At 37.7% G+C, this 15,228-nt stretch overlaps 1 protein-coding gene across 3 annotated transcripts in view; it reads right to left on the bottom strand.

The window, feature by feature from the left end:
- CCDC88A (coiled-coil domain containing 88A) overlaps positions 1-15,228 on the bottom strand; it is a 100,008-nt gene that overhangs the window by 21,259 nt on the left and 63,521 nt on the right. For all 3 annotated transcript variants that reach the window (XM_063301292.1, XM_063301276.1, XM_063301283.1), the window contains exons 20-25: positions 14,557-14,834; positions 14,246-14,389; positions 13,519-13,705; positions 8,068-8,213; positions 6,826-6,918; positions 5,802-6,016 (exon numbers count right to left, since the gene is read on the bottom strand). In XM_063301292.1, the coding sequence (XP_063157362.1) occupies positions 5,802-6,016; positions 6,826-6,918; positions 8,068-8,213; positions 13,519-13,705; positions 14,246-14,389; positions 14,557-14,834 (1,063 nt within the window). The remainder of the gene's footprint in view (positions 1-5,801; positions 6,017-6,825; positions 6,919-8,067; positions 8,214-13,518; positions 13,706-14,245; positions 14,390-14,556; positions 14,835-15,228) is intronic.

Here is a 15,228-nt window from a genome sequence, read left to right as displayed (position 1 = left end):
ATGGGAAATGACCAGGGCATGAGTGACTGTTCGAAGGACCTCTGGCTCCAGGAAGGGGCATAACTGGCGCACAACACAAAGTTGCGCAAAGGCCCTCCTGGCCACGATTGCCACCTGCTCTTCAAGCAGGAGTCGTGAGTCCAAGAGGACCCCCAAGTTACGCACTGAGTCTGTCTGGGGCAGTGCCACCCCATCCAAGACTGAAGATGGCAAGTTCCTTGGAGCAGAGGGGCCATTAACCCACAGCCACTCCGTCTTACCAGGGTTCAGCTGAAGCCTGTTGTTCCCCATCCAGGCCCCCACAGCCCCCAGGCATCTGGATAGGACAGTCACAGCATCACTTACCCCGGGATGGAGATATATAATTGAGTATCATCAGCATATTGATGATACCTCGTCTCATGGAGACGGATGATCTCACCCAGCGGTTTCATGTAGATATTAAAAAGGAGAGGATAGAGTACCGACCCCTGCAGCACCCCACAAAGGAGGGGCCATGAGCCCGATCTCTCCTCCCCTATTAACACCAACTGGGACCGGCCCTGGAGGAAGGAGGTGAACCAGCGAAAGACTACGCCACCCATCCCCAACTCCCTGAGCCGACCCAAAAGGATACCATGGTTGATGGTATCGAAGGCCACTGAGAGGTCAAGGAGAGCAAGGATGGATGCACTACCTCCATCCCACTCCCGCCAGAGATCATCCATAAGTGCGACCAATGCAGTTTCTGTCCCATATCAGGGCCTGAAACCTGACTGAAAGGGGTCTAGATAATCCGCTTCCTCCAGGATCCTCTGGAGTTGCAATGCCACCACCTTCTCAACCACCTTCCCCATAAAGGGGAGGTGGGAGACCGGACGAAAGTTATCCAGCACGGTAGGGGCCAGTGATGGTTTCTTGAGGAGGGGTCGTACCAACGCTTCCTTAAAGGCCACCGGAAACACCCCCTCCCGCAAGGATGTATTTACCATCGACTGGACCCAACCACACTGTTGCTGTAGTTCTTCTGACTTGAACCTATTTTATTCCATTAAATTGTTGTGAGAACTAGCAGCAAGGTTTACCTTTTTAATATGTCAAGGTTGACACACTGCACTAAGCCATAATCCTCTTTGTTTTTGTCTTAATGTAATGCATGAAACAGGGTCGAAGAATAAAAGATGTTTTGTTCCTGGACAGCAACTCAGTTTGAAACTGTTTGTGGTAAATTATAAATTATGTTAAGTGATAATATGGTTTCATTATGGCTTAGTGTGATATCTGAATTAAGCCACTGCAGTTTGTTTACCTCTTACATATGTATGTACATACAGTATGTATGTATGTATGTATGTATGTATGTATGAATGAATGTATGGATAATTAAATGTGTATGCTACTGATTCCCAATGACTCTGGGTGGCTCACAAGTAAAAAAAATAGCCTATATTTATCAGCCTAATGTGGTTTCTTCCATAAATCATGGTTAACAAACTTTGACTTAGCATGTTGTGTAAACTCAACAACTGCATCTCACAGTGATGAACAAATGGGAATACATACTGTGTAGTTTCCTGGCTTAGTCCCAATTTGTTTTTATGTCCTATCAAGTATCCATTCCACATAGACACAAGACAAGGACCATTAAAATTAAGAGGGAAAACAAATCAGGAATTGGCCAAATGAGCCAAGATGTTAACCTGCAAAACAGACTCCAAGTTATATGTCCATCTTTTTCTACTAGTCATGGTTAAAACAAACCATGGCTAAGCATGACCAACCATACACTATCCAGTCAAGAAAGGAAGTGCAGTAAATTGTGACGATCTGAGAGATTATCATCTTAAATAATAACACTTGGGTATGGGGGCAGGGATCTTATCAGTCAGAAAAATGATAGCAAAACAAAATAAAACAGAAAAATATGACAATGAAGTGACATTAAAGTCAAGCATACAGTATAGTATGTATATACAAAAACAATTTTTAATTCACAGTTACAGAAGGATTTTACATGGATCTCTTATTCCAGACTTGAAGTCCTATGCAAGAGGATCTGGTAAGTAGAAAATATTTGTTTTTCAGTGTGGGATTATTCCAGTCTAAGCAGAAAGTATATACATAAATTATTAATCTCAGAAAAATAATAAGAAAAATCAAAACAAAGTATGTTTAATAACATTAACTTCCAAGAAGTTATATATGACACTACAACCTTAAAATATGTTAATCTCTGCATATGACCTGGCCCCTTATCCATCTACCATATGCACTGCATTTTTCACTGAAGGATTTTGCTGGAGTGAAGAATAGAAAAATTTGCCAGGATGTAATTTAAAATCTTTTCTGCCTATTGATTCCAACTCTAATTACCTCTCTTATCTAAAGGAAACCCAGGATTGAGTATTTCCAGTTATCATCTTAATGTACAACTCCATCCTAACACTTCAATTCTGAATGTATGTTTGTAGGAGTAAACATCAAATAAATGCATTGTGCATCAGTCTGTGTCAACTACTTAGCCAATTTGGTGGAGGAAGTGGTAGTAGTGCATCTTGAGGAGCTCTTAGATTATTTTGATCCTTTTTAGGCTGGATTTACACCTGGATTTGACAAGGAGACCATCTTGATTATTCTGGTGAATCATCTATTCTGGAAATAGGTGGGGAAGAGCTACCTTGTTGATAGTCCTGGATTTCTTGGAAGCTTTTGATAACATTAAGTGCAGACTCTTGTTGAAATACTTGAGGGAGCTGGAATTGGACATACCAGTTAGTAGTGGCTCCATGCTACCAGAAAGTGATACTGTGAGACTTTTGCTTGACTTTTTTGGAATTATCCTTTAGGGTCCCACAAAGTTCTACCTTGTCTCCCATGTTATTTAAATATCTATATGAAGCACTGAGAAGGAACATTCAGAGTTTGGAGCTAGATGTCATTAATGTGCTGATGACACTCAGCAAACTTTTTTCCTGCAAGCTTGGGTTGCAGTTCTCCAAGGTGTAAGAGACAGGATGGGGGGAAACAAAGTGTGATTCAGTACAGACAAGATGGAATTTGTATTGATTCTAGGAACTAGATGTCACAATTTGGCTGCTATACAGCAGAAAAAGCTAATAATCTGAAACAGTGAAGCTGACAAGGAGACTATCCCATCCACTTAATAAATTTTATCCAGGAAGGAGAGGTAAAAAGTGAAAAAAGTCACTCAAATCTACATTATAGATGCACTGTACTTCATAGAGAGTATATTCAGTCAAGCAATACACAAAAATGCAGGTCAGAATGTAACTATAAATTGCAAGCTATCTATTATAAGCCTAATATAAGGATAACAAGTATTATTTCAGTTTCTCTGAGATGAACATACAGTGAATAGAAGCTTCAGTGCTTTTTACATGACATAAAATATATCTAATCTGTCATAAATATAAAACTACAAAACTGAAGAACATTTTCTGTTCATTTTAAAACAAAACAGTATTTAAACTGTTTGTATAGAAATCTATAGTTATAATAAATATAAAAATTTAAAAAGCAGATATTTATTTATTTATCAAATTTCGCCACCACCCATCTCCCCCCAAGAGAGGGACTCTGGGCAGTTTTAGATACTACATTTACACCTTTTAGTACAATGTAAAAACTTTAAGAAACTTGTCTTATGAAATATATTATGTATTTTTCCTACTTTATTAATGAAATAACAAAATCAACAAAAGAACATTAAAAACTCATACATTCCAATAATGGATATACAGGTAGTCCTCGACTTACAACCATTCATTTAACGATGGTCCAAAGTTACGACAGCCTCAGAATGGGTGCTTTACAGCCTGTAAAGCAAGTCAAAGCATCTCGAAAGGTTACACCTCCCTACAGTCAAACGATCACAATTCGGGTGCTTGGCAACTGGCTCACATTTATGACCTGCTGCAGCATCCCATGGTCACGTGATCCTGTTCTGCAACTATTTTGCCATTTTCCAGCAAAAAACACCTATTGGGGAAGCAGGATTCACTTAAAGACCACATAAAAATGGTTGTAAAATCAGGTCCTGTGTCCTGAGGTAAGCAAAAAACCACACTGAGACGAGATTGTCTCTAGCGTTTATTAACAGCTATAGTAGACAGAAAATCCTACCAAACTGGAGTGTGGGAAACCCAGACAGATAAACCCGAAAACTCAAGGTGGGTCTGCTCTGAGTTTCTTTGAAGGACAGTTCAAAGCCTCTAAACTACGCATGAGTTTTCCCCCCTGGATAGGGGCCCCCTCCTGCTCACCATCCGTACTCATAATATCCTGTCACATGGTGACTCAACGGCCCCAACCACTTCTGATGGAAATTCCGGTCCCAATTGTGGTCATAAGTCAAGGACTACCTGTACATGATTTGTTTAGGTACAGTTCAAATAGCTTGAGAGCACAATTCTGTAAAGCAACCACAAAGGTATAGTGGTCATAGATTGGCTGTGAAAATAAATGATACTCAAACAATGTGCCTCATTCTGCAATTCTATACATGCTTTTTACAGTAAATTCCTACTGTGTTCAACGAATATTACTCTACAGAAAGACCTTAGCATTGCAGTCTAAATTTCCTTCCTCTGGCCTTTCTGTACTAAACAGATCCCTTTTGCTATCCATCTATCTCTCTATCTCTTCATATAGATATCTAAATACTAACCATGATAAACCTTATTTAACTTCCAAGATCAATCAAAATTGGTCAGATGTTGCTGAGTATCTTAGCATATTTTTGTCTTGATGGCAGAGCACAATTAAAATATATAAGCAGAATGGATATTTCTATGCCAATTGCTTGTTTCCCTAAGTTTATATAATAAGTGAGAGAGCCTGTTTGGTCTAGTGGTTAAGGTAATGGGTTAGAAACCAGGCGATTGTGAGTTCTAGTCCCACCTTAGGCATGAAAGCTGGCTGGGTGACTTTGGGCCAGTCACTCTCAGCCCTAGGAAGGAGGCAATGGCAAACCACTTCTGAAATCTTGTCAGGAAAACTGCAGGGACTAGTCCAGGCAGTTGCCAAGGATTGGACATTATATATACAGTGTGAGTGTGTGTTTGTGTGTGTGTGTATTACAGAAGCTAGAAATTAAATTAAAAGCTAGAATGGTGTAGTGGTTAAGATACTGGACTACGAATTGGGAGACCCAAGTTCTAGTCCACCCACAGCCATGAAAACCTTTGGGCCAGTTACTCTTTCTCAGTCCAAGCTAACTCACAAGGTGATTGTTGTGTGGAAAAACAGAAGGAAGGACCATTATGTATGCTGCCTTGAGCTCCTGAAAGGTGGGATATATATGTAATAGATATATAAATAAGTTCCTTATCAATATACAACTGAGCTCTATGTATAATGTATATGAACCAAGACACTGCCTCTTCCATGCAATATGGGAGGCAGGGTTGCACTTTATTAACTCCATCAGATGATGGGGTTCATCATGGAGATGCAGACAAATAGGATCAGCTCTATAACTATATAAAAGTCGTTCATAAGGAAGCATTTTAAGGGAAGATCACATGAGAAAAATGTCATGAGAAAAACAATATAGAAAAAAGGATACAGGTAAAGGAGGTACAAATTTCATTAGCCAGCTCTAACCCATTTTTAAATTTTATTTTAAATAGTGAAGCCCTGACAAACATTTAGTATTCTTTGCTGTAGAGATTGCTTCTCCATTGTCAACCACATAATAAGATGATTAAAATACTTTAAACCCAGCTTTTCCCCCCATACATTTTGAACTGGAAACATTACAGCAGATACTACTCCCTATTTAAATTAGACAATTTACTCACTGCTGCTTTTTTTAGTCCCCACCGTCTGGCCATCTTCAAGTGAATTTGAGCCCACAGAGGAACTATCTTGACTATCTTGATGTGGCAGCTGAAGAAATCCTTCACTAGATTCTGAGCGGGTTGGTGTCACAGTCAGAGATCTGAGGCGTTCTCGGTTGACATCTTTCTTTGATTTTATCAATTTCCTCATTTTCAGAGTAATCCAGTTGCCTCTCCTTTTGAAAAAATGAAAAAGAATGTGAATGGTTTATACAATCTGAAGAGAAACCAGTCAACTGAAATTGAAATGCTACAATTTTTCATCTAATGAAATTCTGAAGATGGGACATGAGCATGCAGCAACAGCCTTTAAACAGTGTGCCATGGATCTGGAAAGCCAATTAGATCTGGCTGCCCTATTTAAAGATATGTTCCTGGGCAGTCACTTCCCTTTTTTGAAGCTGGCAAGGTATTTAAGCCATAATGTTCCCAAATTCAGAAGAGACCTAATTTTGGAAAGATTAAAGTCCTTCCAACAACTGTTCTTGAAGAGAAATTTCAAGGTATTCCATTTGAACAAAGACTTTTGCCACCATGGTGAGAGAGCTATAGAAGCATTAAGCCATGTTTTGTTATATTGCCCTTATTACAATGATTACTGTTACAGCTAATATCTCCACATCTAGTCAGATTATCAATCACCTGGATATCGTTGTCCAATTAATGTGAATTTCTGATTCTGAATGAGGCTATGTTTTCTTTATAATTTGTAAAATACATTGTACTTTGACTACATCAGTTTTGTAATTGTTTATTTTTATTACAATTTTTATTTACTGTCTCACAATTTGTTGCCTTCTTTTTGAATTGGTAAATAACCAAAATAAAGTTGATTGACTGACTGACTGATGAAAAAGAATGCTAAATTTAGAATTCTTTAGTATTAGAAAATAAATACGGCTTTTTTTCTGGTGGTGTCAAGGCATCTGAAACAATTCCCAACAGAAAGATAATAATATCCTTTAATTTAGTGATCATATCTTACCTTCTAGGGGGAGATGGTTCATAGAATTTATACTGATCCATAATCTTTTCTTCTAATTTTTCTTTTTGTCTTCTCAATTCATTCAGCTTGTCACTATAAAAAAATTTCAGAAGGACAAATTTCTACAAAATTGCTTTTCCTTTTGAGCTTTATATCTAAATATCTTAGTACCTTTTCACTGTAGGTCTCATTTTATAAATAATTGTGAAATTGTTTTTTGCACAATACAGGATTGGCCCAGACTACCTCTATATAGATTTTGCATCATGGAAATATGGTATTTTCCAATACTAAACCCACAATATGTTCTGTGAAAACATCTCCAGTATAGAACATGGATGAGGGTCAGGGAGCACTACTGATTTTCTCTATTACAATTGTCTCTGTGTTTGTGTTTTTAAAAAGCAGTAATTCAGCCCTCACAATTAAATCACTTTCTGAAATGAAACATATATTGTTCAAAATTTGAGATTACCATGTCTTACATTGACTGAATATTTCCCTTTGACAATAATATTGTAAATATCAAAAATTGGGATTCCTCTTTTTCAAACCAAACATCTGTTTATCTCATAATCCTACACAATTCCCCTGGTCTTTGTTTTAGGTTGTGCACTACCTCTCTCTTCAAAATCAAAGGGCATATCTTATTTTGATTAAGCAGACAGCCCTGACTACAATTCCTTTTTGCAGAAAAGCTGCATCTCCAGTCATGGATGGTAGATGAAATCGTGCTAATAGTGAGTGGGTTTGCATAAAAATTCTCCTGAATCCAAAAGTACGTTATTATACAATTACCTGGAATAGTCCTTAAGTATTCACAGCAAGATTCAGACTGTATTTTAATGGTGTGTGCATACATTAAATATGTGTTCTTTTAAAACAGTCATTTTATGTCTTTTATGCCTTCAGCCAATTCAATTCAACTCAAAAGGTGTATTTTAAAGAATCTGATCGTTCCTTATAAAAATACAAACATCAAGAGAAGAAACAGATTGCTTATAACTTGTCATAAGAAATCTGTCACTCTCATTAATTGCCAGAATATGAGTAAGACTCATTCAAGTTAATTCAACACTGAATATGCTTTCATAGTGAATATGAGTGATTAAAATCTGATTAGGTATCAGACATTTTTCTTCAGTTCTTAACAAAAAGTCCCATTAACATTTTCATGATTTTTATTTGACAGTTCAATTGCAACTATGGTTATGTAGTTGGCTTTCCTATGTTGATACCCACATATATTGCCTTTGCTCAACATGGAAGAGATCTTTGCTTTCCATATTCTGTTCCAAAAGTGTTCTGTTTTGTAGCATTAAAGTCTGTATTTGGTCCAGTAGATGTCTGTTTTCTTCTTCTAAATTCCCTTTTAGTTGGCTAAGCAACTGTCAAAATGTGCAAACACAGTATTTAGTACAGATAGTGAGCCAATTTTATTTATACAGCACAAAGAAGAATTAAGACAACAAATCAAGTAACACAAGCTTGCCCAGGGAAATAAATTATTTTCAGTTGCTTTTCTTTTAACTGAAACACTCTGCTGGTTCTGTTTACGTTTTACTATATTTTTGGCTATCAATAAATATATCTAGAATTATAGCCAATGGGAATGGGATATGGCAAATCTTTTTTTGGGGTGGGGGGAGATATCTCAGGGCATTTCTCCAGAGTTTTCAGCTCTCTTACAGACAGAATGGAACAATAAGTACTCATCATTAAGGTTTCTAATGTTTAGGAGTAACAGAAGAATCCAGCAATGACAAAACATTCTGTTATCCTAGAAAGAGTAGGGATTCTGAGATATCAGATCTGTATTTACATTTAATTCCATCCATCTAGTAGTCAACAGAGATCTGTTTAATAACAGAGTAAGGAAAACTGGGAAAATGATGTAGCGAAACACCATGAGAGAAAAGTTCTATGACTCATCCATCTGGATCACACCAGGAATCATGGTAAATAATCAGTGTTCCTTCTAAATTTGTTAAGAGGTGGCATTCTCTTGTATACAAGTTTATCTGCTGTCATAACTAACCTCCACGATCTGGAATGGATGAGCTTAAGAGAAAGGAGTAAGGTGTTATACTTTCTGCCTGCAGGTCTCTTGTACAAAAGCAAAGAGATCTAACTGATAATGCTTCATAAAGGAATTTTACAAATAAGGAATAAAAGGAATAGACCAAGTGGGTCGCTCTGTAAAAGGTATATTGGAAGAAAACCAATCAGTAATTCTCTGTAAAAAACATTTAGCCTAGGATAGACTGACAGGCATAGAAAGCATGGAGGAGATGGCTGATATTTCTCTACATGACATGTTTGGACTTAAATCTATAATTAAATTTTCCAGAAGAACCTGAGTTCCTTAATGCCCATTGCCTTCCAATCAAAACATTTGTTTCTACACCAATGGGAGAGTTACCTTAGTAGGATATAGGCAGGGCAAATCCAAGAGCTGAAATGCTTATACACTGGGCTTACCATTTGGAATCTGCAAATTTTATGTTATGTATGGCTTCTGAACTGGACTATGTCCCCTGTATGTGTTCCCACCCAACTGGAGAGACTTGTATTTTATGACTTGGTGAACTGTCAATAGATTCAATGCTCTAGGTTTCCTTCACCAAAAGCATAGAGGCATTGACCTTTCAGATAAAGGGAATCTACTGGTCCAATGAAGAAAGACAAGCAACTGTATAAGGCAAAAACAATGGTAACTCTATGGAAAGACCCTCAGATCATACCATGAGACAAAAAGTAATTAAAAGACCTATATAGAAAGGTTGTTTTGAGGACTTGCAGGTGCTATGTTGCCATCCCTACACACTCCAAAGCATCTTTTAGGAATTGAATCCAAAGGAGTTCACAGCCCTAACACCAAATTCAGATATGATTTTTTTAGCAACATTTCTTTACTCTTCTTCAAAGAGAGTGGTATTAAGTCCTTTATATATGTCAGAAATGGATAACTTATTAGATAGATGAAGGGCTCTTCCTCACAGTCACATCAATGTATTTCCTTCCTACCACTGAGTTGGGAGAAAAGTATATTGGCATAAATTGTGTTGCCCCCACAGCCCACTTTCACTGCATCTCAACAGCCTGCCTATACTGCTGCCTTCACAGGATTTAATGTGGGTTAATTTCAGGGCAATGACTGGTGGGTTCCCTGCCATCCTTTTCCAACCAGTGAGAAAAACCACCAACTGCTCCCTTGAATATGTGATGAGGTTCATAAGAACATAAGCAGTGCCCTGCTGGGCCAGGACCCTGGCCCATCTTATCCAGCAGTCTCCATCACTTTACACTTGCTCATGTTGAATGACATTTGCCATTGTTACACCTACTGCCCTAGTCCCTTTGGAGCTCTTCTCAGTCCCTTATTGCAGTGGTCCCCAACCTTTTTGGCACCAGGGACTGGTTTCGTGGAAGACAATTCTTCCATGGACCAGAGGAGGGAGATGGTTTCAGGATGATTCAAGCGCATTACATTTATTGTGCACTTTATTTCTATTATTATTACATTGTAATATATAATGAAATAATTATACAACTCACCATAATGCAGAATCAGTGGGAGCCCTGAGCTTGTTTTCCTGCAACTAGACAATCCCATCAGGGGGTGATGGAAGACTGCATTCTAACAGAGAATCTACTGCCGCCGCTGATCTGACAGGAGGCGGCACTCAGGCAGTAATGCGAGCAATGGGGAGTGGCTGTAAATACAGATGAAGCTTCACTCACTCACCCACCGCTCACCTCCTGCTGTGAGGCCCGGTTCCTAACAGGCCACGGACCAGTACCAGTCCACGGCCTGGGGGTTGGGGACCCCTGTCTTATTGTTATTACCACTCTAAATAATTTAGTGTGATCAGCAAACTTGGCTATTCCAATAGCCACATCCAGTTCCAGATCATTTATAAATATGTTAAAAAGCACCAGTCCTAGGACTGAACCTTGGGAGACTCCACTAGTTATACCCCTCCATGTGAGAGATGTCCATTTACTCCTTTTTGTTTACTATTTCTTTAGCCATGCTTATTCACAAAAGGACCTGCCCTTTTATTCCATGGCTGTTAAGCTTAGTGAGAAGTCTTTGATGAGGGACTTTATCAAAAGTTTTTTGAAAATCTAAGTAGATGATGTCTACTGACTTGCCCTTATCCATATGTTTATTAACACCCTCAAATTCTCTACTAAATTAGACAAGATCTTCCCTTAGAGAAGCCATGTAGGGTATCCCTGAGCAAGGCCTGTGTCTCCAAACGTTCGGTAATTTTGTCTTTAACAGCAGTTTCCACTATCTTACACCTACTATATCTATACCCTTTTCTAAGACCAGACATTCCATCTATACTCTCTTCTAAGACCAGGTATTCCAATTCACCCATTTTGACCTGAAGGCTCCTAGCATTTGTGTACATACACAACACCTTTCATTGTATTACTCTGAGTCTTTTTGTTTGTGCCATAATTCCTTGTTTCACTGAGCCTTGTTGAATATTCATCACATATGACTATATTATCCTCTCCTATTTCTGTCATTTCCCCTTTAGGGCAGATATAATTCTTTTCAACTCCTTCCCTAAGTTTCTGAACCAGACACTCGTCAGCTTCTGTTGGCTTTCTCCCAGCCCTCAGTTTAACAGGTGCTCTGCCATTTTGGTTCCATTTTGTTGAAATGGAGTGCTTAATAAACAGGAAGTCCTCCTTCCAGCACCAACATCTCATCTGTATGTTGAGACATTCCAACTCTGCCTGTCTAACTGGTCCTGTGCATGGAACATGTAGCATTTCAGAGAGAGCTACTCTGGAGGTGCTGGATTCCAGCTTCCAGCCTAGCAACCTGAATTTGGTTTCCAGGACCTCTCAATTACATTTAAGAATGCCATTGGTGCCCAAAACAGCTAGATAGTGTGTAACATCTGCAACCTTCACACCAGGCAAGCAAGTCACCTGCAGTCAGCACATCCACCAGACACCCAGCTATCTGAATTCCTAATAATCAAATCATTTACTACCAGAAACCCCATTCTCTCAGAAGAAGAATCCTCAGTGCAAGAGGAAACCTGTTCGGACCCTAAGGAATGGGTTTCTTCTAAGTGAGAACTTCCCTCTTCCTTAAACGGAGGTCCTCCTTCCCCAGGTCCCTCATTCTCTGAAACAGCCAAGGAGCTGTCACCCTCTGAGTGGGACTCTGCTGTCACATCCCTTAGGGCCCCATTCACCTGCATCTCTCCCTCTCCCAGCTGTTCCAGTAGAATTACCTTGGCCTCAGGAGCTCCTTGCACTGAGCATACACCCATGATCTCTGTCCAGTGGTCAGAGAGTCATTCATGTGACAGTGTGGTATACTACATATGTCCTGAACACCTGCTTGCTGTCTACATCTTACCTGTTTCAGAAAATACAGTATATAGTTATTTAAATGTCATCTATACTTAGCATGATGGTTTAAATGTATTTTGGAGATTAGTTCTATTTCTTCTATTTCTTCATGTGTTATTATTATTTTTATAACCAATTTCCACCAAAACTTCCCTGTTTAGCACTCTCTACTTCTGTTCTGCTCTTAGCCTTGTTTTAACAGTTGTGGAATCAAACTTTCATTTTTATTTTATTTTTTTAGCCTTAATTTTAATTATTTACTGAGTGTTTCTTCCATCACGACTAACAATCTCCTGGCAGACCGATGCTCCTGTCAGAGAAACAGAGGACTGGTATAACTATGTAAACTTCTATTGGAACTATCTTGTTCCTTTTCTTCTTAGGAACAGGAGATGAGAGAAGAATCATAGGACAGATGTCCTTTGTTTTTGTTTATGAAACATTGCTTTCTGGCTATACCTATCATGACATCCATTTTATGCTCCTAAACACAGGAAGAGGGGAAGAAAGGTATCGAGCTGAGGAGAAAGATAAAAGACAGAAAAGAATGTGGAAATGGCCAGAGACCACTATACCTAGTGAAACATTTAATATCAAATGATCCCCAACTGTTCTGGGATGAATGGATGAATAATCAATTGTTAGATGCCTTCTCAATTTAAGAAATTTTCTTAGCTCTTTATGTAAAACCCAATATTTGATTCAATAAAGGAGAAAGTATTAAATTTCTTCATGGTTTCTAATATTTTGTCAAAAAGTACAAAAACAAAAAGATTAAGCGTTTTTAAAAAATTAATTATGATGACACCATGAGCTAGATTCAGGCATCACATTCTGTCAATGGAAGACTCTATTTTATAGTTCTGCTCTTTGATGAAGGATCCTGCTGGGGCTTGGGGGGGGGGGTGAGAGAACAAGATTCACTATTCCATGGAAAACAGACCACCATCACACTCTGTTCTGGCTTGTTCCCAATCCTTCAGAGCAGAGTTTTAGATAAAATAATTATATGAAAAAACAGTCATCAAAAAATATTTGCTGAGTGAAATTCTGCTAAAGGCTTCTACCAACAGAATGAAAGCCTAAATCCAGCCCCTAATGATGTTTCAAACTACTCCCACAGATGTCCTCATGAAGTTCTAGGACAGAATAAGTTGAGGCCAGAGAATGTAGAGACCATATTAAAAAATACGTTAAATTATGAAATTGTAATTCTAATGTTACTGATAAATCTATACAAATATACCATACAGACATTTAATTACACTATAATAAAACATTATAATAATAATATAAACTGATTACCTCACACTGATTGTTTAATTTTGTATGGGTAATGTCCAGTTGTTGATATTGTTCTTTAAGTTTAGAAAATTCAGCCTCCAGTCGCGTTTGCTCTAGTTTAGAACTGTTTAGTAAAGTTTTCAAATTCTTATGATCAACCTGAAGAACTTCATTCTCTTTCAAAAGTTGTATATATGTATGATTTAATCTATAATTAATAATGGTAAAAATGAAATTACAATAAAAGTTGCTTTCACAATAAGGCTATAAACCTTGGTATTCATGTAGTATTGTTGTGAACAGAAACAATGCATGAATGCCAACGTTTACAGCCTTTTTTGTATATATATAATATTTTTCTCACGTTATTCTAAGATGAATTTCTTTGAATATATTGTAGATTGGTTGCAATGTTCTTAAAGTAGCTCAGGTTTTAACAATGCTTTTGCATTATGTTGAGTAAAATCCAATAGTGGATTAATGGAAATGTACGCTTTTTATTCCTCCTCCATTTCCCCTGTATTCCCCAAAATCTGCTTCAATTATTTCAAAAACTTCAGAACATATTTTGAGGTATATACATGATTTCAAGGCAAGGGAAAGTTATCTTTCTACTAGTTCTGCCAATGGAAGCAATCCCATCAGCTGAAAAACTTCACTGCATTTCAGCTGTTCTGATCACGGTCAGTTTCAATCTTCATAATACAATATATTCACAGAGCATAATTCATTAGTACTGCTTTCTTACCTATCATTTTCTTCACAAAGCTTTTTGTATTCCACTGCTACTGTTTCATGTTTCTTGTTCTGCTGAAGCATCTTCTCTTGCTCCACTTTGAGAACTTTTTCCAATTCTTCTAGCTGTACTTTTTGTTGAAGTAATTGATTGTATCTATCAAGTGAATATAAAATTATTAAAAACTACTCTCAAGTATAAGTTGTAAAAATAATTAAGAAAGTAGATTTTGCTTTTCTTACTAAATTGTTTTATTTCCTAAATCAATGTAAAACTATTGTATGGCTTTCCTAACTTAGCTTGATTTAGCACAATGTCATTACCTGTCTTCTAAATCTTTATGTTCTACCTCAAGATTCTTATGTACAGATTTAAGGTTTCCATGTTTAGAAATGAGAGATTCATATTCAGCTGCTTGCCGCTCATGTAGTTGTTCCAATTTTTCATGATCTTTGATTAGAGAATCATAAAATGATCTCAAGTCTTCTCGTTCCTTTATTATGGATTCATTTTCATTTTCTAAGGTAGATTGTTGAATCAAAAGCTGTGCATTCTGGTTCATAAGTGATGTACTTTGTGAATTAATTGCTGAATTCTCCACCTATAATGATAAAAAGTGTAATTAGCTAATGAATAACAGACTCCTTTTTAATGAATGAAAAATATTTGTTTTTCATTGCCAGCTTCCCTCAATCTGGGTACCTTCAGCTATTTTGGCCACAGATCTTACTAGACCCAGCCAGTATGGCCAATAGTTAAGAATAATTAGAATTGAAGCCAAAATGTCTGAGGGATCCAAATTGTAGAAGACTGAATTTAGCTAATAGAATTATTTTGCATCTAGTTTGCATTACAGAAACAATTTTAAGAGGGGGAGAGAAGCAGCCGACACCACAGCAGCAGCCTGCTCAGCTGATCTCCTCCTTCCTCATCCCCTCAGGCTTATTTCCACCAATTGCCCTGTGGGATGAGTTCTTAAAGATAGACGGAGGACT

Source organism: Candoia aspera, chromosome 1 (genome assembly GCF_035149785.1).
Source record: "Candoia aspera isolate rCanAsp1 chromosome 1, rCanAsp1.hap2, whole genome shotgun sequence".
In the NCBI taxonomy this organism is placed as follows: Eukaryota; Metazoa; Chordata; class Lepidosauria; order Squamata; family Boidae; genus Candoia; species Candoia aspera.
This window is presented reverse-complemented; position numbering and strand designations above follow the sequence as displayed.